Below are 22,280 nucleotides of genomic sequence, written 5' to 3' on the forward strand. Positions count from 1 at the left end.
GTTTCCTTACAGGAATGAATGAATGCAGTACTGCATGTGAACAGTAGAGGGCACTCTGTCAAAGTGAAAGTCAAACAAGGTGCAGGAAGCATCCATCACAAACCCAATCATAGAAGATATACACAGAACCTTCATCTGCAGTCACGTTGGAAACAAAGACAAAGCATCCGGAGACCCAGCAGAGCCCAGAGCTCCTGTCAACATTATTTTCTCCTCAGCAGCCGCTGCAGTGATTGAAAATAAACAAAGCTTAGCTCCCTCATTACACAGAGACTGTGGGATAAACAATAGTAGTCTTGGTTTTATGACGAATTCCAGTGGGCTCAGTTTGGCCTTTTTTTTTTTTTTTTTTTTTTTTTTTACAATGTCAGGAGGCTCCTTCTACCCTGCTCTGACTCTTTTATGTTTGTGATTATGTATGACAGCCTGGTATTTACCCACAATGCACTGCTGCCAACGCCGGCTGGACCGTGCCTAACCTCAGTCGTCACAAGCTGTCAAGGCATTCCAGTTGTTCATGAGTGCTGGCTGAGATCACACAGATAAGCAGTGTAGGAATCACCTCTGCTTTACAACAGAGCAACGAGCTGTCAGTGCTGACACAGCAGAGCCCTGCAGACTCTGAGTTGTGTCAAAAAAAACGTGTGCATGCACAATGTTGGTTTGAACTTGTCTGTTTTGCAGACTAACTTTGGTTTCCCTCACTCAAACATCTTTTAATCATTACATGTTAGGTGTGTGGAGCTGAGGTGAATCAGGGATTGTTTATGTTTGCACATGGCGACGTCTCAACATAAATTAGCAGAAAAGAACACCAGAGCGACACGTTCTACTGTCTGAGTACAAATTAATATCTGCTTCTTGTTTCATGATGCATATCTTTGGAACGCTTTCTGCTGGCCACAAACTCACTAAAACTTAAGTACCTACAAAATAGCTGCAACATGCCTATTTGTTTTAATGATCTCAACAAATAAACAGAGATTAAGCCGGATATACAAAAGCAAATGGAAAAGAACCACATGTAGCAGTGTTCTAAATAGTTAAAAGAAATACTTTTCATACCCCCTTGTAGTGTTGTGAATCTGTTGCATCCACACTGTGCTCCTGATAGCCATCTGCTGATAGAAAAGCAGAAATGTTAGAGTAATCAAGCTAAATTACCATCAAGGTCAATAAACTTCATGCATTACATAGCTAGATGATTGGGAACAAATGCACATATACAGAACATGATGCTTAGGTTGATTAAGAAATGATGTCGCTCTCTGTTCAACAAAGGGTTAAAAAGCACTCTTAATTATCATTCCCTCCACCCTTTCTTTAAAACAAGAGTGCCATCTATGAGGCTCAGAAAATAGAGAAAATGGTTCATGAAGCTTCATCTGGACATCACTAGTTATTAATGTTATTATAATCAGTTATTTTATTCCTTTTTATGTTTTTATCCCTTTTACTTGTCTTTTTATGATTATCTTTTTATTTCCGGCCGGCTGTGGCTCAGAGGGTAGAGTGGTCGCCAACTGATGGGATGGTTGGTGGTTCGATCCCTGACCATGGCAGCCTAAATGTTGAAGTATCCATGAGCAAGATACTGAACCCCAAATTGCTCCCGATTCTGCGTTCATCGGTGTGTGAATGAATTCCCAATGGTGGCAGGTGGGACCAGTGTGGTAGCCTCGGCCACCAGTATGAATGGGTGAATGAGCATGTGTAGTGTAAAGCGCTTTGGATAAAAGCACTATATAAGTGCACTCCATTTACCATTTCCTGGCTGGTATGCTTTTTAACTGCATGCAAGCATGCAAGTTATGTAGTAATTCCTGAAAATGCAACACACTATACCAGCTATTCTCAACCTTGGGGTCGGGACCCCAATTGGGGTCGCGAGATGATTTCTGGGGATCGCCAAATCATTTTGGAAGTCAGCGTGTGTTAAAGGGTTTTAGTTGTTTTGGTCATTATGTGTCTTTTATTGGTCATTTTGTGTCTTTTATTGGTCATTTTGTGTCTTTTTTTGGTCATTTTGTGTCTTTTAGGTCATTTTGTGTCTTTTTTTGATCACATTGTTTCTTTTTTTGGTCATTGTGTGTCTTTTTTGGTCATTGTGTGTCTTTTTTGGTCATTTTGTGTCTTTTTAGGTCATTTTGTGTCTTTTTTTGGTCATTTTGTGTCTTTTAGGTCATTTTGTGTCTTTTTTGATCATATTGTTTCTTTTTTTGGTCATTGTGTGTCTTTGTTGGTCATTTTGTGTATTTGTTGGTCATTTTGTGTCTTTTTTGGTCATTTTGTGTCTTTTTAGGTCATTTTGTGTCTTTTTTTGATCATTTTGTGGTCAATTTGTGTCTTTTTTGGTCATTTTGTTTCCTTTTTTTGGTCATTTTGTTTCTTTTTTGGGTGATCTGAACTGTGCGTGTGAGATTGTGTTCAGTGAGCGGGGGTCACGGACAACATGCATGTTAAATTAGGGGTCGCGACTCAAAAAGGTCGAGAACCACTGCACTATACATCAAAGTGTATTATTTCTAAACAGGAATGCAGTGCACAAATTAAATCACCTAGCATTTCTCTATGCACGTTATGCAGACTATCCCAAGTAGAGAATTACTTTAGGAAGGTGAGCAATTCTTTCAAACCAGCAATACAACATTTAACCCAATGATCTTTGTCTTCACTGCGAGATGTTAACGCTACATTGTGCAGCAAATGTTTTTTTTCCCATCCATACAAGTCCAACAGAAGGAGGCAAAAGGAGGGAACATTGTGTGTTTCAGCCCCTCTTTACGAGAGTGTTTATGAGCGAGTTGGATTGCTACGTAACAGTTCCCTTTTGAATACAGAGAGAGGAGGAGGAGGAGGAAGGAGGAACTGGGAACAGCTCAGGCTCCAGAGAGAAGCCAGTGTTCACAAATGAGTTTACCAGATCAGCAGATAAATACACAAACAACACAACCGATTCATATCATACACATTACAGTAAATAGCTGAACAGCTACAGAACTCATACTTTATATTTTCCAACATGCATTAACAATATAGACTTTTTGTCAGAGACAATCAGCAGAAAAAGAAATGCACAGCAAGGAAGCACACTGAAAGTACCATTGTTACAACTGGTAATCTACTACCTCTAAAGATAAAAGTAATACTTTCCACTCATAATTGTTGTTTTAAACGGCGTAGACTCTCCCTGACTAACACTTCCCTGGCTCTCCTCCTTTACTCTGGATATGCCAACGTGAATCAAATCGTGGCGAGCTCTGACTCTGCCAGCCGAACCAGAACCCAAACCACTGTGCCCACTGTATGAGAGAGACAGACCTGCAAGGTTCAAATGTTTGTTTTAATAGTCTAATGAAAACATTCAATTCTGAGACTAAATTTCAAATTACAATATCACTCTGTTTATTGATTATCATCATAATTATTCTGACCAAAATGTATTAAATATCTATTTACTTAACTATGCAGCATACTAGTTATTGAAGGTTCATGTGACTTCAGAATGGATCTGAGGAAGACCACACACATGGATGGATTAAGCCTCTTAGGGGCCCCGGGGTGAAATTTGTGTCAGCTCAAATTGATCCATGTCCGTGGTAAAATTATGGAATAAACATTTATTTAGCAATTATAGCGACCCCTTACCATGACAGCAAAACAGGCAGGAATGGAAGACCCACCTAAAGGTTTTTTATGCATGTTTCCAAACCAATTTGTAATTAACCAAACTACAACAAACAAAAACATGATATAGTGTATATGATGCTTTCTGTGAGGCCCTGACTCTGAACCTCACTGCTTACATTCTTAAGTAAGATGGTAAGAATGATAAACCTGTAGAGCTAAACATGGTTAGCATTGTCATTATGAGTTTGTTATTACTGTGAACCCCCTCATCTTTTTCCTCTGTCATTATGCCTGCATTGGCTTCTAGACATTGACAGTAACATGAATATAAGCTAATGTGCTTTTTCGCTACAATTAATAACAGTAAAATGAAAAATCTGTGACTTACAAAAATATATTTACTGAGGTAATAAATTAAGGGCAAAGTAGGGTCATATTCCTATTGACTTACACACAGATATACTCATTTTTGCAAACAGTGGAGTCTCCCCCTGCTGGCCATAAGAGAGAATGCATGACTGCCGCTTGGAGGCAGCGGAACATTGTTGTGGGTGCTTTTGTATTCACATTAAAATAAATCAATCAAATCGATTACCTGAATCACTGACTCTCAGATGATAAATTGAACAAATCTTTTTTAGGTCATTTTGTTCATTTGAACTAGTGTTGCACTGAGCACAGTTCTCAAACACTGAAGGCAACATGGTTTGCCCCAGTTGACAAAGCATAATACACAAATGTCACGACCAATTCGAACCATGTTAAAACCAAGGAGGTGCAAAGACGCACCACAGTACTGGGACCATTAGGATGCTGATCGGCGCAGCAATGTCATGCATCATGAACGAATCATTAAGCTCCTCTACAGTACTGAGTGAAAGACACAAACCCAACCATCTATTATGACCAGTGGTGGAATGTAACTAAGTACATTTACTCAAGTACTGTACTTAAGTAAAAATGTTAAGGTACCTGTACTTTACTTGAGTATTTCCATTTTATGTAACTTCATACTTTTACTTCACTACATTTTGAGGCAAATATTGTACTTTTTTATTGTGACTTTTCAGGTTGAACATTTAAAGTAATTTGCCATTGTTTTTTATTAAACCTCATAACAGTATTTATATAAATATATATATAATCAATATATATATATATATATATACTAAAACTATATAAAACAATCTGAGTGGGTTTATTCTGCATAAAGAGTACTTTTACTTTTGATACTTTAAGTACATTTTGATGCTGATACTTTTGTACTTTTACTTCAGTTTTGAATGCAGGGTTAGTGGTATTAGTACTTTTACTTAAGTAAGGGATCTGAATACTTTTTCCACCACTGATTATGAGCCGCGAACGAGTCGACTCATTTCTGCTGCTCAGCCCTGCAGCTGAGCCTCTACAGCTGTCACAGGACAAATGAAACTCAAACTTGAGGACACATAGTTCAGTCGCAAGCTAATCATTTCAGTTTCCTGTCCTGACTGAGCTGCTGCAGCTGCCATGTGGCAAGGGAACGTACTGAATGAAAATGAACAAATCACTCACTGAGACTACTCATAAGTACCAAGTCATTTAAAAGATTGATTCAAAGTGAAGGAAGCGTTCATGAACGACACACCAACAGGAAGCAACCACACTGTAAAGACCCGCCTTGCCTGCATGACACATGTAAGGTTACTTGGGGTGAGAATCGAGTAAAAGCATCAAACTGTTCCGTTACAGAGAGAGAAGGACAAAGTAGGCTATAATAAATCAAAAGATTTATCCGTCACAGCATCTTTACTCATGATTTAGATCAGCCATTTATTTTATTCTACTTACTGTGGACCTCAGGTATGCTCTGTGTATCATATCCATGTGGCTCTGGAAAACAGAAAAGATGACAGAAGACATTACTTATTCAGTTGTGTTTAATTACAATTCGAAATGAAAATTAACAGGGTAAGATTTGCAATTTTGCCATTCACTAACTGTAATAAATAGCTCAGCAAATTGGGATAATTCAGGTTGTCCTTACTTTCCACATAAAATGATAATCAGAAGCAGAAGCAGCAGTAGCTCCATTAAACTGAGAAGTTGAGGTCAGCCAACTAATTGAGTTAACTACTTTTTATAGAACGTGCATGAACAAAGACACTGTTGTAAGTATCAGTGTTACATCTCGCCATGCACACAGAGATACTGTACACAGGATGACACCCTCCGAGCTTTGGGGGCCCAACGGACCACAGCAGAATACATACAGTAAAAAGAATGTGTGCAAGAATGCATGTTGAATTTAATCCATGTGGTCACATGAATATCTACATGTGATAAATTACTGAGCATTTTAAACATGATGCATCTGTTAACACTTGTTTCATAACGGCAGCATGCGTCTATGTACACTCTACGAGCCGGATTCCACATTAATACATGACAAACAAAAGTTCTGTTCTCCCTCCCTCTTTCTGTCTCTGTGTGTCTCTCTCTGGAGCTCTGCAGGACTGAATCCTTCAATTCCAGGCACAGAATGGGAGACATGTGACTGGATGATCACAAGGCCCGCTGGGCTAAGCCAGCAAACCAACTCGTTATGTATCCCGTCCCAAAATCCTCGAGGGTGACTCAGCGTAAGCAGTACCAGGAGTCCCGTCTGCCTCCTCATAACTCATTGATCTCCTTCTGCTGTGATCTCACTTGGAGACGTGGTGTGTGTGATAATGCTGATATACTGTGTGCTTCAAGGTCACTTGTTTTATATGCTGAGGGTTTGGCGAGCAGATATTGGCAACGATTTGTGACTCCAAACAGACAAAAAACAAAAAAGTGCCGGAAAGTTTCTGATGAAGCCACATAGAGTCACTGCATCAGACTTTAAACACGGACGACAAACATAAACAGGACTTTTCACCACATTAGCATCTCTGTTAATAATGTCTGTGCAGCAGGCAGTGTAAATGCCCCACGAGGCTCAGCTTCCACTGGTCAGTTAAGGACAAGAACTTAGCATTGGACTGCCCGGTCTGAGACATTAGTCTGTGACAGCACTCGGCACAGCTGTGAAGAGCCAGAGCCGGAAAACAGGAAAGATGGAAGAGATTAAATCCCTGTGACAGATCTGGCAGCCTGTTGACTCGGCTTAATATCAGAGAGAAAGGCAGCTTAATTCTTGTGACTCAGTGTCGTAAAAATGAAGGGTCTCATAGACAGGTGGGTGACAAATTAAAGAAATGCATTAACATTTTGTTGGGAAAGTGTTGGAATCACCAGCAGCCAGAACAGCTTTAAGGCTCCTCGTCCCAGTGTATGGAGAGCTACCGCCTTGCATCAGCGTTCAGGTTGACCTCTGAACAGAGCAGTGCTGCAGCCAGATAGGTTGACCGTCACAGCGCTGCACATCTAAATATGACATCACAGAGCTCTGCAGCCTGCTCTGATCTGCAGTTGTGGCATCTGGTCTATCTTAAGATGTTTCTAGAAGAAACATTGAAGTCATATTTCAATTCAGTCACACAGGAGGAGAAGAGGCCTCCAACCAGCCCACCACCTTCGTTCGTGTGCTAGGTTGACCAGTAAAGCGCAGTGCGACCTGGCCACAGAGCTCCATGGCCCACAGTCTAAATACTGTGGTGCTAGGGTCAGCATCTGGTCTGAGAAAAACATTAGTGATTCAGGAGTCTTCTAAGATGTTAAGCGTAATTAGCATTTTAGCAATTTAGCTTCTTTATTATTTGTGGTAGTGTTTGTGAAACATACAATAATATCTTTTGTTTTTCCTGCTCTTCGTACTGACTGCACAAGAGGTTTCAGCTTTCTTTTACAGCTTTTGATTTGCTTTTTGAAGTCTTGACATACCAAAAGTAGCTTGCTCAGCGTACGTTTGAATGTGAAAGTGCACAGACATCTCCCTCTTCAGCAGAGGAATGTGAAAACACCTCTCTAGTGACAAACTTTGCACAGATACAGGTCAGTATAGTCAAGGTCAGACATAAAAAAACAAAACAAAAACATTTCTGAGGGGAGGGGGACTTTAAGTCAGGCATTTTCAAACTATTCTACAAAGGGCCATTTGGCTGCAGGTTTTCCTTCCAACCAAGCAAAAGCACAGCAGGTACGATTCATATAAACAGCTGTTTGTTTGAACCAGGTGTGCTCTTGATTGGTTGGAGCAAAAATCTGCAGCCACATGGCCCTTTGTAGAATAGTTTGGACATGCCTGCTTTAAGCACTTTCAGGTTGCATAAACCAAAAATGTCCGAACTCTCAAAGCCTCTATCATCACATACATTTTTTACTCTCAATGCAATTGTGAAAAACAAGTCGCCCTCATGATGCCCTTTTCAATTTGGTGCCCATGTCTCCACATCTTGTGTGAGACGCCAGGACACAACAAACAAATATGATTAATGGATTGTTTTATTCCAAATGGAAAAAGATTTTGGTTTACATAAGATAATGTTAAAAATCAAGCTTTGCAAAAATTGTCAAATTTTAAAATGGGTCAATTATAGTCTGTTGATACATATTAGAGCATAATATGGCCAGAAATTGCAGAAAAACACCATATTATGGGATGTCCAAAAACAAAAAAAAGTCATATGTTGATTTTTGTCAGAAATGGTCAAATTTTAAAATGCCTGAACTTGCTAAAAATGATGCATATTAGACCATAGTTTGTCCATAATGACAGAAAAACACCATATTATGGGATGTCGAAAAACTTGACAAAAAAAGTCATACTATAATAAGTCGATTTTTGTCAAAAATGGACAATTTTTAAAATTATATTTATTCAATTGTATTTTTTTTCATTGTATTTTCAAATTCAAGCATATTCCTAACCTAGCATAACTGTTCAAATGAATAATTTTCCATGATAACGTTCATGACTTTGAACTAACCTCGCTACTTTAACTTGAAGAATCTGCATTTGATGTTCACTGGGATAATACGAGCCTCACTCAGGGGAAAAATGCATGAAAACTGACCCCTGTCATGGCGATGTTTTACCAATTTTCCAATGCTGGAGTGTGATACGATGGGCTAACACACATTCTCCATGCAGCCACAGTACAGTATGCAGCTGTTGAATCTCCTTGAAGCTTTTCATTTATTGGGGATTTCATATGGTAAGCTCCAGCTGATGCTCTGGGAATCAACTTGTGACCTGCAGCACCTCCACAGGGCTTGTAAAGAAATGAGTGGAACAGATGGGAATTTGTTACAGTTGCCTCTTCAAAGTGACCACGACCTGAGACTGCCACATTTGTAACCTTTGATGCTTCACATTCATACAGGCATTCCTACTTGGAAGCTTCCCAGGATAACAGAAAGACAGTTTTTGACTGCTCCAGTCAGCTGGGTTAACCTCTCTGCACAGTCAGTATTTGGAAGAAAGGGGAGTAACTGATGCTGAGTTTTAGAAATGGAACTAGGATTAAAGGATGCCAGACACAAGTATTAAATCACTTCTCACAGCAAGCATCATGCCAGGACAATCATGAGATCTTTCAGAAACAAATCCACTAATAAATCCTTATGTTTATTAATAAACTCACCTTCGATGTCACTCTGAGAGCAGCTGTGTTTCCCGCTCACCCTCTTGAAGAGCGATCGCATCACCTTGGCGCTGCCGAACCGCTTGAAGCGAGAACGAACGTTTTCATGATACCACTCCAAAGTACCGATCTTGAAGACCCTGTTAAAGGAAATATATTATGGTCATTATGGTTATTATGTGTTTTAATATTAAACACATGTTTCTCATACTGTGTCTGAAAATGCAAAAGTTATGGCATTGTTTAAAACATAAATAAAGCAGAATGCAACAATTTTCTAATCCTGTTTTTTAAACATATATTCAATTTAAAAATGTACAATATCTTATGTTTAAACTAATGTTCTTGTAAACATACACTTGTTATTCTGAATTTGATGCATCCTTTTTATATTTACATTTAATCTACACAAAGTCACAACAATGGGATTACTTATTGACACAAGTGCACATCCTCCTGCAATCAAAAAATGTTTTACTACAACTGAAATGAATCTATAATTAAAAATGTATGATTTTGCTCACTGAGCTAAATCTTGTGTTCTGTCACTCTGATGGAGACATGTCTTACATCTTTGAGTGTTGATCCCGCCCACCAGATTCAACTCACCAAGAAGAAAAACTTTTGGATTCATTTTATTTATTTATTACATTTTTGGATTCAGCATTGATAGTTTGGCTCTCAAATCAATTTTTTTTGATTGCAGTGTGGAAAGTTTTGCTTTTAAACCCATTCCGTTTGACTGCAGAATAAAGACACTCAAGTCACCTCACAGCTTTAGCTTGGGTCTCCTCCTGAAGGAGTCCAGTCTGCTCTGACTGGGAGAAAAATATGGTGCACCTTTGCAAATGTAGTTCTCAAGCCGTGGGCGAGATACTCAGATGGGGGGAGGGATATTATAATGAGCCTGCATGTGATATGGGAAGTGTAGGTAAGGGTTTGTTGACTCCCATGTTTTAAGATCTAAGCAGCCCACAAAAATTGTTATTCATATAATTTGTGGATTGGTATGAACTCTGAAAACTAAAACCTACGTGCTCAAGTCCTAATGAAATGAGTTGATCATGATATGTCCCCTTTAAACGACATGGAGCAAAGAAAAAGATTACAAATGACTCACCATTACTTACAGAAAAAACACAAACAGTCTAACAACAATGCCTCTTTTGTCTCACACAGCAAGTGCAGGACATTAGTGACTGCATGTTTAAGCAGGAGATGGATAGCATGATATTTTCCAGACATTGGCTGAGGTCAGTGAAAGGGCTCAAAGTACTCAGCCACATCTGACAAAACAATAGTATAATGGTTACATATGGAGCCGGAGCAAGCTGGCTGTATTTCAGAAACACTACATATATATATATATATATAGGGCATTCTGACAAATATTCAGACCTCAGTTGAGCTGCCAAGTGAAACCACAGGATTTGGCCACTCGCTGCTGAAAAGCTAACAAATGCACCGATTAAGTGCTTTCATGATCACAAACACTTCACTGAGTTTGTTCCACCATTGTGGAACTAGTATGTCATAGTGGAACTTCAAACCACAGCTCCACTGACTTTTTGACCTGTATTGTACTTTGGTGTCATTCGTTTATATAACTGCCTATAATCAAACTTCAATCAACAGCTTAATGTCAGACCCCCAGGGTGCAATGGATGCAGATATACCAAAACACATGACTTTGTTGCAAAATTACAGGGGAAAAAGTCCAAGCTGTATAACTGCGCCAATCCCCCAGAGGAGCAACAATGAGTAGTAAAGCCAGTAAAACCATCAGTCCCATTAGTACAGAACATTTTCAGCTGAGTCAGGCGGAAAAACATTCAAAAAGTATTTTGCATCTTTTGTGAATGTTTCAACAAACAGTGAAAATTAAGTGTATTTATGAAGAGATGATTTGAGGCATGAGAACTCCACATGTGGCTTGAAGTAAGCAGATTTTGTAATGTTTGGTAAGCTACCAACCAGCAGAAAGTCTGACTTTTAACTGTGATTTGAGCTCTGCAAGAGATAGAGGCGCTGCAAACATGCCAGGCTAGATGTGACAGATGAGATGAGAGATACAGCAGATATAATGTACATTTTAAAAAAGGGTTGATATTTCTTGATCGTTTGCAGGAACTACTACTTAACTACTATGCTACGCATCCCTTGTAAGTGAAATCAAGGCAATAAACTACTTTTTCTAGCCTGAGAGGCAAGTGATTAGCAAAAAATAAGTCCTGGATGTAACATAACTGTCACATCTTTCTTTGTTGGCAAATGAGCACCACTTGAAATACATTTGTGTTTCATAACTTAATGGATAAATTAATGAATAAATTATCTTACACCACTTATCAACTATATAACTCGTGTTGTAGGTGTTTCATAACTTGTGAACACCAAATGTACTTACTTGGTGTTTAGAGTGCAGAGAGAAATAAAAACTCACCTGGAAGAAAACATGAATCATTCTAGTCCTATTTAGAACATTTACTTCAGCATCTTGTGGCCAAAAAGAGTATTACAACAACAAACACTGCTTACAAAAAGATAAGAAACGAACAAACAAAACAATAGCTTTCATGACTTTTTTCATGTTTCTTTTTCTGATTTGGTGGTGTTCCTATAGTACTGTACTCAGGAGCTGTGCACCTTGGCTAGCAAGATGTTTCTAGCTTAAAGAATCGATCAGACTAAAAATGAAGGGAGAGTAAAATAATGGTGTGTTAGTATAAAAATATGTCCTGTGTGTAGAATGTGCGATGATATCCATATGGCAGTTTAACATGTAAACTGGCCAAAATGAAGTGAATACGCTCTAAAATGCATATCTCTCTTACCTCTTGACCACCACACAATGTTCAGTGGCGATAAAACTATAAAACATTTTTTTTTCCGAAGAGTTACATTTTTGAACGGACATCAACTAAAGATATTTTTGGGTAAGATTTTTCAGCTTTTGGCCTCACTTTTACTTACTAGTGCTTCAATTAAAATGAATTGCTACCTGGCCATGCGACAGGGATCACACACCCAGCCCTTCTCCTTCTTGTTGTAAAGACTGCAGGATTTGCAGACGTAGAGCTGGCAGTCCAGACACTGACGCTTGCTGTTGACGAGGAACTTGAAGGGCTGGAGACATCGGATACAGTGAGACTCAGTTAGGCTGCTTTGATTCCCCAACAACTCTCTCTTGGTGTCTTCTTTTTCAATCTTGGTCTTTAGGTCCCTAAAAAAGACAGAAACCCAGCAGTTAACTATTATGTACTACATTTACGTACGGTACTGAAATTAATATGGAGTGAAGTGAGCTAGCAAAGGAAAATAACTGGTAACGCTTTATAATAAGGTCCTTAATAACCATTAATTAACAAGTAATAAGGCATTGTTCTCGCTTTAGATCTGGTTGTTGCCAAAAGCATAGTTAACTTATAGTTAACTTATAATAGATGAGCAATAAAGTATATTTTAATATCAATAAGCAAACAAAATAAGATTAATAAAGGCATGGCAAAGACAACATGGGTGTTTGTAATGCCATTATTAACACTTATATAAGCTTATAAACACACAATAATGTTAATAAGCATCTTGTAAGGACTTACAAGGGCCTTATTACTTGTTAATTAATGGTTATTACAAGGACCTTAATACAAAGCGTTACCAAATAACTTTTTACTTTAGGGCTCTCTACAGAATCACAGAAAAGAATATTTACTTTCTTATCAGATTTGTTGCACTTACATAGCTTTATTGTGCCGATGTCACCATCTTATTTATTTAGCAGGTAAAACAAACACTGATTACTGCTGCAAATGGCCTTTGACTGAGGTCTGTATTTGACATTGAGGAAGGGGTGACTACTATAGTTCTAGTGCTAACGAATATTTTGTGTTAAGCATAGAATGAATAAAAATAATGGCCACAGTCACTATGACTTCACCCATTGGTTTGTGCACTCCAGTTTTGAAGCCTCAAGTTAATAATTTTAGTCGTTGCCATCTTGGTAGTTGACTGTCACCATATTGTTGTTTTGCAACAAGCCTTGTGCTATCTAGCTTGGTTATTCACAATGAGCAGCTGACTCCTGAGAGTGTCTTTTGTTCCAGCCAAACACTGAAAAAGAATCGTTTAATTTACCAACTTTAATGAACTGAAAATAAACTGTGAAAGAGTCAAAGTTCAAAGACAAAAACAGAGTTCAATAAATCACAAGGTAGCCCCGCCCTAAAGCATACCCTGTCTTATCGTTGATTTTATGTTATGATAGAAATTTACAAAATGAACATCATGCTGTGTTGAAGAAGACCTGAAACTAGTGAATGACCCCTTGAAATCATTATGAGAATGTCAATTAAGGTAATAAATCAAGTGAGGAATTGGATGTTGATTTGCAACCAATGGAGTCGCCCCCTACTGGCCATTAGAAAGAACACGGGTTTATGGCACTTCCTCATTGCCTTCACTTTTCAGACCTGGAAGCTGTCGCTGGATAGTGCAATAAATAGGACTGTGAATCAGAAAATGAGAAACAATGCTGATAATTGGCTGCAGGTGTCACAACCGAACTACGGACCCAAACCCAAATGCACAACTCTTCAGACCAAAGTTTCAAAATAAACTTTTATTAAACAAAATAAAAATCACTCTTCACAAAGAAAAAAACACTACACTAATTTAAGAAACTAAAACTTACAATACTAAGGCTTGGTTAAGAAAAAAAACAAAAACAGAAAATTACTCTTATGAGGCTATACTAAAAAACAAACAGAAAATCACTCGAGAAAACAAAGTATCAAAGCAACAAGACCTGACAATGACATGGGCAAAGTGCCGGTTCTCTGACCAGGGACAAGACAAACTGGCACAGGACAAAGAGAGACACGGACTAACCCATAAATCAAGGAACAATGGACACAGACAGGAAGTGGAACCAAAATAAAACAGGAAATCACAAGAGAACATAGACACAAGACAGAACTGTATGGATTAATTTAACACATTTTCTGGACATGACAGTAGGACACTGGACACGATATAGTGTCTTTGAATATACATCTTGGAACAGAAAAGTATTTTGAAAAACCTTGTTCAGACCAGTTGAAACTGGCTTAAAATTAGGTTTACACACTCTTAAGGATTAAACTCTAATTTGGTAACATCATGCCTAAAAATCAAAAACTTGTGCTTACTTTATCTGGTAACCAGCACTAGAACAGGAGAGGCCACACAGAAGGACTTATTGTTTGTCCATTTGTGATTTAGGGTGAGATACATATGTGTTGGAAATATTTATTGGCATTTATTACATTTCCGTTTATGTATGGGTACATAAAATCAGACAGCTCCAGAGTTGCTGGTAGCTTTGGACAGCGCCAGCCTTTACCTTGACTCAAGTATTTATGCTAAGCTAAGCTAAGCATATCCTACACTACTCATCCCACTCTCAGAAACAAAGCCAATAAGAACATTTCCCCAAACTGTTGAGCTGAAGGTAAATTTCTGACATATTACTCACATTATGTTTTTACAGCTAGAAATCAAAACAAACCTCTTACCGTTTCATTATACAGAGATTTTATGAGTCAGAATGCTGGCTGACAGTTAGCAGTGAATATATGGTTGTCAGCACATGGATGGCTTCATTTTGGCAACTTTGTGTAAACATGATGTCAGCCTGGTTACACGGAAAAGTTGGAAAAAGACAGAAACAACTTCAGGGCTTCTCCAGGAATTAAGGGATATTCTTACAAATAAGAAAACAAGTTAGAATCAATTTAGAGGAAGTATGGTGTTAATTGCTGTTAATGGTCACTTGATTTAAATGTTAATTCCTGAAGCATTTATAATATTGCACACTGTGAATGTACAAAATAATGCAATGACAACCATGTTTAATGTCCTTTTGATTGACTGGAAAGTGAAAAAAAAAAAAATCTGGTGAGCCATTTTATGTCTGTTTCATTTCTGGTGTTCCTGAGTCAAGAAGTTTTTTATGCATTTATTCATTTTTTTGATAATTATTTTTCTCAGTTTGTGTTTCCAATTCCAAAAAAAAAAAGTAGCACCAAATAAGACTAAAAGCATTCAGTTTTCTTGCAGGTGACTGTGACAATATATGTTACATGTGCAATTAGAACAAATGTATTTATAATATAACTTCAGCGAGACAACTTATGATTATATATGTTTATTGCAGCAGCAGAACATGTTAGATTTGGCGTCTAGGCTCCCACATCATCACTCCTCAAGGCAGTTACATGAGGTACTGAGGAGTGATGTAGTAAAATCCCCCATAGGAGCATACAGGTGGATGCTAGGGTGGTGGTGAGGCTGAGAAAGCAAGCAGCAGGACAGATGCAGCAGCAGCAGCAGCAGCAGCATTGGCAGGCTGAGGGAGAGCTGAGGATTATTTTCCAGATTGGATAGAGGGTGTGTTTTGGTGGAGGGTGTATGAGGAGTGGGGCATGTCATGTGTATGGCAGCACAGCTTGAGTTGCCTGCCTGAACAGGCGTCGCTCCATACTTTTGTGCAAAAATTCAACTGAATATTACTCTGGTTTATTCTGGCATTAATACTGCATTCATACTCTACATTTTAACTTAGGTCTATACAAATATTTACACTATTCTTGCATTTTAACACCTAATCATAGAAGCTGTTTCCAGCATTTTTGTTATTTACACTGTTACTATTTCTATTTTCTTATAATTCCTCTTCTTCCTCTTTTCCTTATATTGTTCAGATATAAACTCACCGACCTTTATTAGGTGGCAAGGTGTACCTAATAAAGGGGCAGCGTGTTCTTCTGCTGCAGCAGCCCGTCTGCTTCAAGGTTGGACGTGTTGTGTGTTCAGAGACAGTCTTTTGCAGACCTTGAATGTAACGAGTGTTTATCTGAGTTACTGTTGAACCAGTCTGACCATTCTCCTCTGACCTCTGGCATGGTTCTTAGATCAGCAGTTTGTGAAACACTCAAACCAACAACCATGCCACATTTTCAAAGTCACTTAAATCACCTTTCTTCCTCATTCTGATGCTTGATTTGAACTCCAGCAGCTCGTCTTCACCATGTCTACAGGCCTAAATGCATTGAGTTGCTGCCATGTGATTGGATGATTAGATATTTGAGAACCCAAAATTCTGATTCTGATTCAATTTCTATTAAGAACAGTGATACACTTCAGCCTCATGTGGCCAAAATGAGTATTACAACACCTGATCTTTGCAAAGGAATTATTTCTTTCTCCCTTCTTTGGTCCTCTGAAATATGATTTATATATAATCAAGTGGAGTCGCCGCAACCACTATGATGACGACCTTTGTAGTCCCGGTTTCACATTACCAGGTTACCATTCTACTCAAAAACTTGAAACAGCAAAGAAAAATCCTATTCAAACAAACACATATTTGGTCTCCTCTGTGTGACTTGGCGGCTCCTTGGATGTGTGTTATGAAAGATTGCTTTCAATCAGATGGTTCTCTCCAGCAAAGTTTGTGCTGATTGTTGTAAAAGTAACAGTCTCAGTCAGCGCTGCGAGATGCTGACAGTAGTGGAGAGAGAATAATTCTGATAACAAATCCCAAATGTCACACTGTGTGGGCGGAGTCTGGCAGAAGGAGCCACCGAGGATGAGAGGATGCTTATTGTTTATTAAAGCTGTTTGTAGGCCATGCTTTTTAAATTACAGCCCAGATCATCTGGATAAATTGGATACTCAAAAAATCCCATAAACCTTTTGCAGATACAGCTGCTGGCCATTAGCGCTGTGATTCAAAAGTAATATCTGTTAAATCTGCTTGCCTCTGAAACATCAAATCCCACAGATCTGGTCTACAAGACGGCCTTCTGTGACTCAATAAGATGTCGTCCAAGTCTTCCAAGAACCGATACGTGTCTTGCATGGTCAAATATCAAATCCAAGTGCAACGGGAGAATATGTGAGTTTGTAGTTGTCAGCACTTTATAGTTGTTGTGATAAGCTGCAAGGGTTATTGTTCGGTAACACCGTTGCAATATTAAAGCTGCGTTAGTTCATTTTTGGCCACCAGGGGGCAGTGGAACAAGCTGTAAACACTACATTTACATATGTTATATTTAGATAATTGTAATGCTGTGCCGAGTAAATGTAACTTTCCACATTGCTAGTGATTTTATAATCTTTTTCTCACAGATTTACAAGGGCACAGTTTGTGTTTTCAGCTGTCATGTTTATGCTTGGTAACTCATAGATATGCGCCTGTAAGAACAACACACACACACACACACACACACACACACACTCACACATTTATCTATAAAAGCAAGGAGCGTCTGTGTGTGTGTGTCTAGGGCATATCTCGCTGACTGTCAGACTGACCTCAGATTTCCTCTGTGGCTTGTGCATGGCACGAAGGTGTGCATCCTCGATATTGAAGATTTTTGAGTTCATTTTTCAAAATATCATTATTTACATAGGATGTGTTGCGGCATTGTTTCTGATCTGACGCCTTTTAGGGGAGCTCCACCCCATTGTGTGATAGGCCTACACCTGGTCAGTAACACAATTCACTCTGGATTTATACCCTGACTCATCTCATCTGTAAGTCTATTTCGCCTACCTATCTTTAGGAGTTTTAAAGTGTGCTACAAGGTTTGGTTTTCCAATAAAATTTGAATAGTTTCCAGCAAATCTCAATGTTCAATGTGTATGTGCTGGATGGTGTGGTACCTTATGAAAAGTAAGTGTTTTATGGAGTTGCAGACGTTGTAGTGGTCTGCATAGCCACAATATATGAAACACAATAGTTGTCAATCAATCTACACATTCCACAACACACCAAATAATAACCCTTACTCATATTAATCACATCCATCTGTTTGTGCTGCATGTAAACTTATTCCCTCCTATATCCGTGTTTGTATATATGTCTGACCATGCTGAATGATTAAGTTTCTTTTTCTTAAAATAACTATTTCTGTGTCTCTTTATATCTCAATGTACATCCATGTATTACCCAATATACACTTTGTATATTATCACTACACAAGAGTATTACACCTCATTGTACATCCCACTTTCACTCACAACCTCATTTGGCCATAATTGAAAAATCTACTTAATCTCCCACTATTTGAATACATACTTCCTATGGGCACTGCACTAGTTCACGAAAAGACATGACACCCCACGACTAAAATTGAAATATATAAATAAAAAGACTGTGTATTTAGCTTTTATGTCATTGTTGTTGCTTTGCTGGTTGTTGTTCCTCTTTGAGGCTCCTGGGGAAATTCACCTCACAACAAATGGGAACTAGTTATTATACTATACTTCTGAATTTTTTATTTTCATATTCCTAATAAAAAGATCTGTAAAATGTATGCCAAAATACTGCTTTTAATGCACGCATCAATGTGAGTGCTATAATGTGCTGTAGATGATTTATTCTTGGCAATAGTTAGATGCTTTTATGTACCATTGTAAAAAGTTTCCTGTGGAGATGTTCATCTCTACTAAAGCACTAGAGATCAGTATTTTATGAGTGGATCTTATTTTGTGTGTCTCATGCACACACAGGGACACACATGCATGCACATGTACACATGGATAGCTGGTTAGCAGAGATAAAATCAATGTTGGATTCAAACATTACAGAAAAAATGTTTTAAGAGGAAGGGGATGAATTCAACACATTTATTAGACCTGGAGAATAAATAAATGCACACATTTAATGTACATATGGTTTTGGTTAAAAAAAAAAGTCCACAGGCCACCTTTAATGTTTACCTACTAAAGTGATATAGAAACTGTGCAACAGCCAGGCGGCAACCTCCAAGTCTGGGCAGTGAGGCAAACCAGGAAGTGCCTTAAGCTGCTGTTGCTGATGTTCATTTTTCTGAGGTAAGTTACAAACATTTAGCTTTGTTTTTTGCTAGCCAAAATGAACATCCCAGTTAATGCTCCAGTTAATGCTAACATGAATTAGCAGTGGCTTCTCTCACTCAGGTTGAGGTGTAGAGAGGCTGTAGTCAGTGATCAGATCCCTCTCCTCCTCCACAGTCCAAATATGGTCTGCTTCCTGTATCAGAAACAAGATGGCGACGCAAGATGGTGACTAGTGTATTGCTGAACTCGATGCCTCAAACGGGCCACAAACCTACGGGTGACGTCACGGTGACTACGTCCATTATTTATACAGTCTATGGCAACAGCACAACAAAATTTCAAAGAGATCAGAAGTTACTGCAATGTTACGGTCTGTCTTCAATGAGATTGTTTTCCCTTTCTTGCCTTCTTTTTCCTTTTTTCTTGTGGAGGTGGTAAAAAACGCTACATTATAAATAATATATGGGATTATTTCTGTTTTCTAAGCTGTTTGACCATGTCACAAGCCTAACTATGTCCCAAACATCCTCACTTTTCTTCAGTATTTCAGGTACTGCAGAGTTTATGATTAACTGGCAGAGCTCAGGAATCCGGGTGCGGCGGCCAGACGTTCACTTAGACTCAGACAGCTGAGTGTTCCCATACATGGTGATCTCGCCATGTCGCTCCACACAAATCAAATCCTCTCTAGTTTAAATTAACTTCCTGTTTCAGACCTTCTAAGCTGTCTCTCTGTCTTTTATCCTAACATTATAATCTCATGTTCTCTTCTTTGCCGCTCTCCTAGTATACTCCATAGGGCTAGTGAAAGTGAGGATGAGATAAAAAGAGGGACACACACACACACACACACACACACACACACACACACTTACTAAGGATTAGAGCTAAAACATTATGCTTTGCAGATAAAGATCCAGCAGCTACATTTGTATCCATTTTGAACTCCTAAGACAATTTTCACAGCCTATTAAAATAAAACTGCAATGTAATTTAATGAGGAAATGCATGTTAGACTGGATAGATATTTTCTCATTCGTTTTTCTTTTACGCTCTCTAAAATCTAGTCTTGCATGACAGTGACAGTGACTATCCATATTTAGCCCTGACTAGCAGATATGACTCAGTTATAAATTTGCTGCAGCTTAACTTAATTTAGGTTTCCATTTCAAAATTAAAAACATCATCTCTGGACAGGAAGCTAAGGCCTTTTGGGCAATCGTACGATTCTCCTGAACCAATGATCTCAGACTTCCTCCGGCCGAGCGAACTTTCACTTCAGCCCAATTTTAACTTGAATTGGAATAAAATAATTCAACGTGCAGCTCTAGTAGACTTTAAAAATGTTATCAGATGGTTTTTCAGCTGCAACAGTAGTGACAGATTCAGCTACTGTGGAACCTAGTGAGCCCAGTCCTGGACATGCAGCTCTGATTGGAAAAATAAAAGTTAGTTGGCTCTCTCCAAAGTCTGCAGAAACACGACTTCACTCTCATGTGCAGCCCTAAAGACAGGCACACAGAGTAAAGAAACAGACTTCATGGATTATTTTGACAGTCCATCAGCTCACCAGGGTTTGCCAAAGTGTGACAGAAGGTCACTACACCAGTGGAGCGAAATCAAACAGTAGAGGTTGGGAGAAAAATCGATTCAGCACAGTATTGGGATATTTTGCGCGACATATCGATTCATGGCTGCCAAGTATTGATAATTTTTGCTCCGACTTCCTGCATGTCCCTTTTTTCTCGGAGGCCGTAGCGGGACAACTTTTAGGAATACATTTTTACTGGTATCACATGAAACTAGAAGATCTAAAGAATCTATAGATATTGATATCGTGTTGGGAAGTTGTCAAAATACCGCATAATACAGTTTCAGTTAGTTATCTTTTTTTGTTTTAAAAAACTTTTTTTTTTAATTTCAGTTAATGAAAATGTTTTTTCAATTCTAGTTTTCATTATTTTGTAAGATTTCATTAACTATAATAACCTTGAATACATCATAGATCTGTTTGACACTTCTGCAGCAGCTGCTATTACTACTCTGTTATTCACATCAAATCATTTGAGGATTCATGAAACCTTGGTAACAATTCAAACAAGAATTAAAAAGTAAGTAATTTGATAACCCAAATGTTGAAGTATTGGTAGATTTTTATTCATTTTTATTAACAAACCTAATAGTAAAAATACAACAGTTCTATTATGCAACATCTGTTTTTTTTGGTGGACTTGGTAAAGCAAAACAAAGTCGATATCACTGTCAAAATAAGCTGTTTCATTCTATAATCCAACATATGTGGTTTTTACAAGATTTAGGCGTGACAGTTTTATATGTGAACCACATGAAGATCTGCACCTATTTATAGATTGCAGAGGCTCTGGTTGAAAACAACTGTTGCCCGAGCAGCAAACAACGGCTCGTTTAAACGGAAAACAAATAGCTGAAGAAGAACCTTGGCAGGGACCGCAGCCTAAGTGGTTGAAATTAAAGAAGGACAGTGTTGGCCTGTGTAGGACTCCTCGGCCTGCCTGTGGAGTGGTGAATCTTTAAGAATAAACAGCATGTAGGAAAATGCACATTGTCAAAAAAGCTGGTCTTTATCACCAAAGTTTGACCATTTTAATCCTATGTTTCTTATTTGGCAAATGCAGGCTGGAGATAAGAAAGTTCTTGGAAGGTCCCCTTGATCATTGCACATGCAGACACACAAAAGTACTTTAACAGACTATGGAAAAAAAGAGCTACAGGAAATCTTCTGAATGAATTTTAAAAGGGACTAAAGTCTGGAACAGATGAGATATGAAACTCTGAGAAGTATGACCTCAAGCATTATGTTTCTGGAGATCATAATGCAGAGAGGAAATCAATTTGTCTAAGATAGAAAACTGTCTTTCGAGTATTACAAATTATCCATGTTTGACTCACAATAAAATATTAATGCAGATATACTTTAGTTTGACCTGTTTTATTGAATGATTTGCACACCAACAGGTGTTTTCAATGACTTTGGTGGATTAGATTTCCAGTCAGGTGGAAGTTGGGTGGACATGTTTGGAAATTATGTTATCTTGACAAACCATAAGCACTATGGAGATGTTAAACCAAAGCAGACACCCTCACACACAGTCCTTAAGTGAAAACACCTGTCTGGGTGGACTATGGGTCGAGGCATGAAGTGAAAGGAGCAGGCCCATGTCAACATGTAGATTTGAAACCTTTGTTATATCATTTTGT

General features: G+C 38.4%; 1 protein-coding gene across 1 annotated transcript in view; it reads right to left on the reverse strand.

The window, feature by feature from the left end:
• Window positions 1-22,280, reverse strand: part of mlphb (melanophilin b) — a 49,101-nt gene that overhangs the window by 23,245 nt on the left and 3,576 nt on the right. The window contains exons 2-5 of the mRNA XM_059343127.1: window positions 12,181-12,402; window positions 9,180-9,319; window positions 5,461-5,502; window positions 1,066-1,121 (exon numbers count right to left, since the gene is read on the reverse strand). Coding sequence (XP_059199110.1) covers window positions 1,066-1,121; window positions 5,461-5,502; window positions 9,180-9,319; window positions 12,181-12,402 — 460 coding nt within the window. The remainder of the gene's footprint in view (window positions 1-1,065; window positions 1,122-5,460; window positions 5,503-9,179; window positions 9,320-12,180; window positions 12,403-22,280) is intronic.

Source organism: Centropristis striata, chromosome 10 (genome assembly GCF_030273125.1).
Source record: "Centropristis striata isolate RG_2023a ecotype Rhode Island chromosome 10, C.striata_1.0, whole genome shotgun sequence".
NCBI lineage: Eukaryota > Metazoa > Chordata > Actinopteri > Perciformes > Serranidae > Centropristis > Centropristis striata.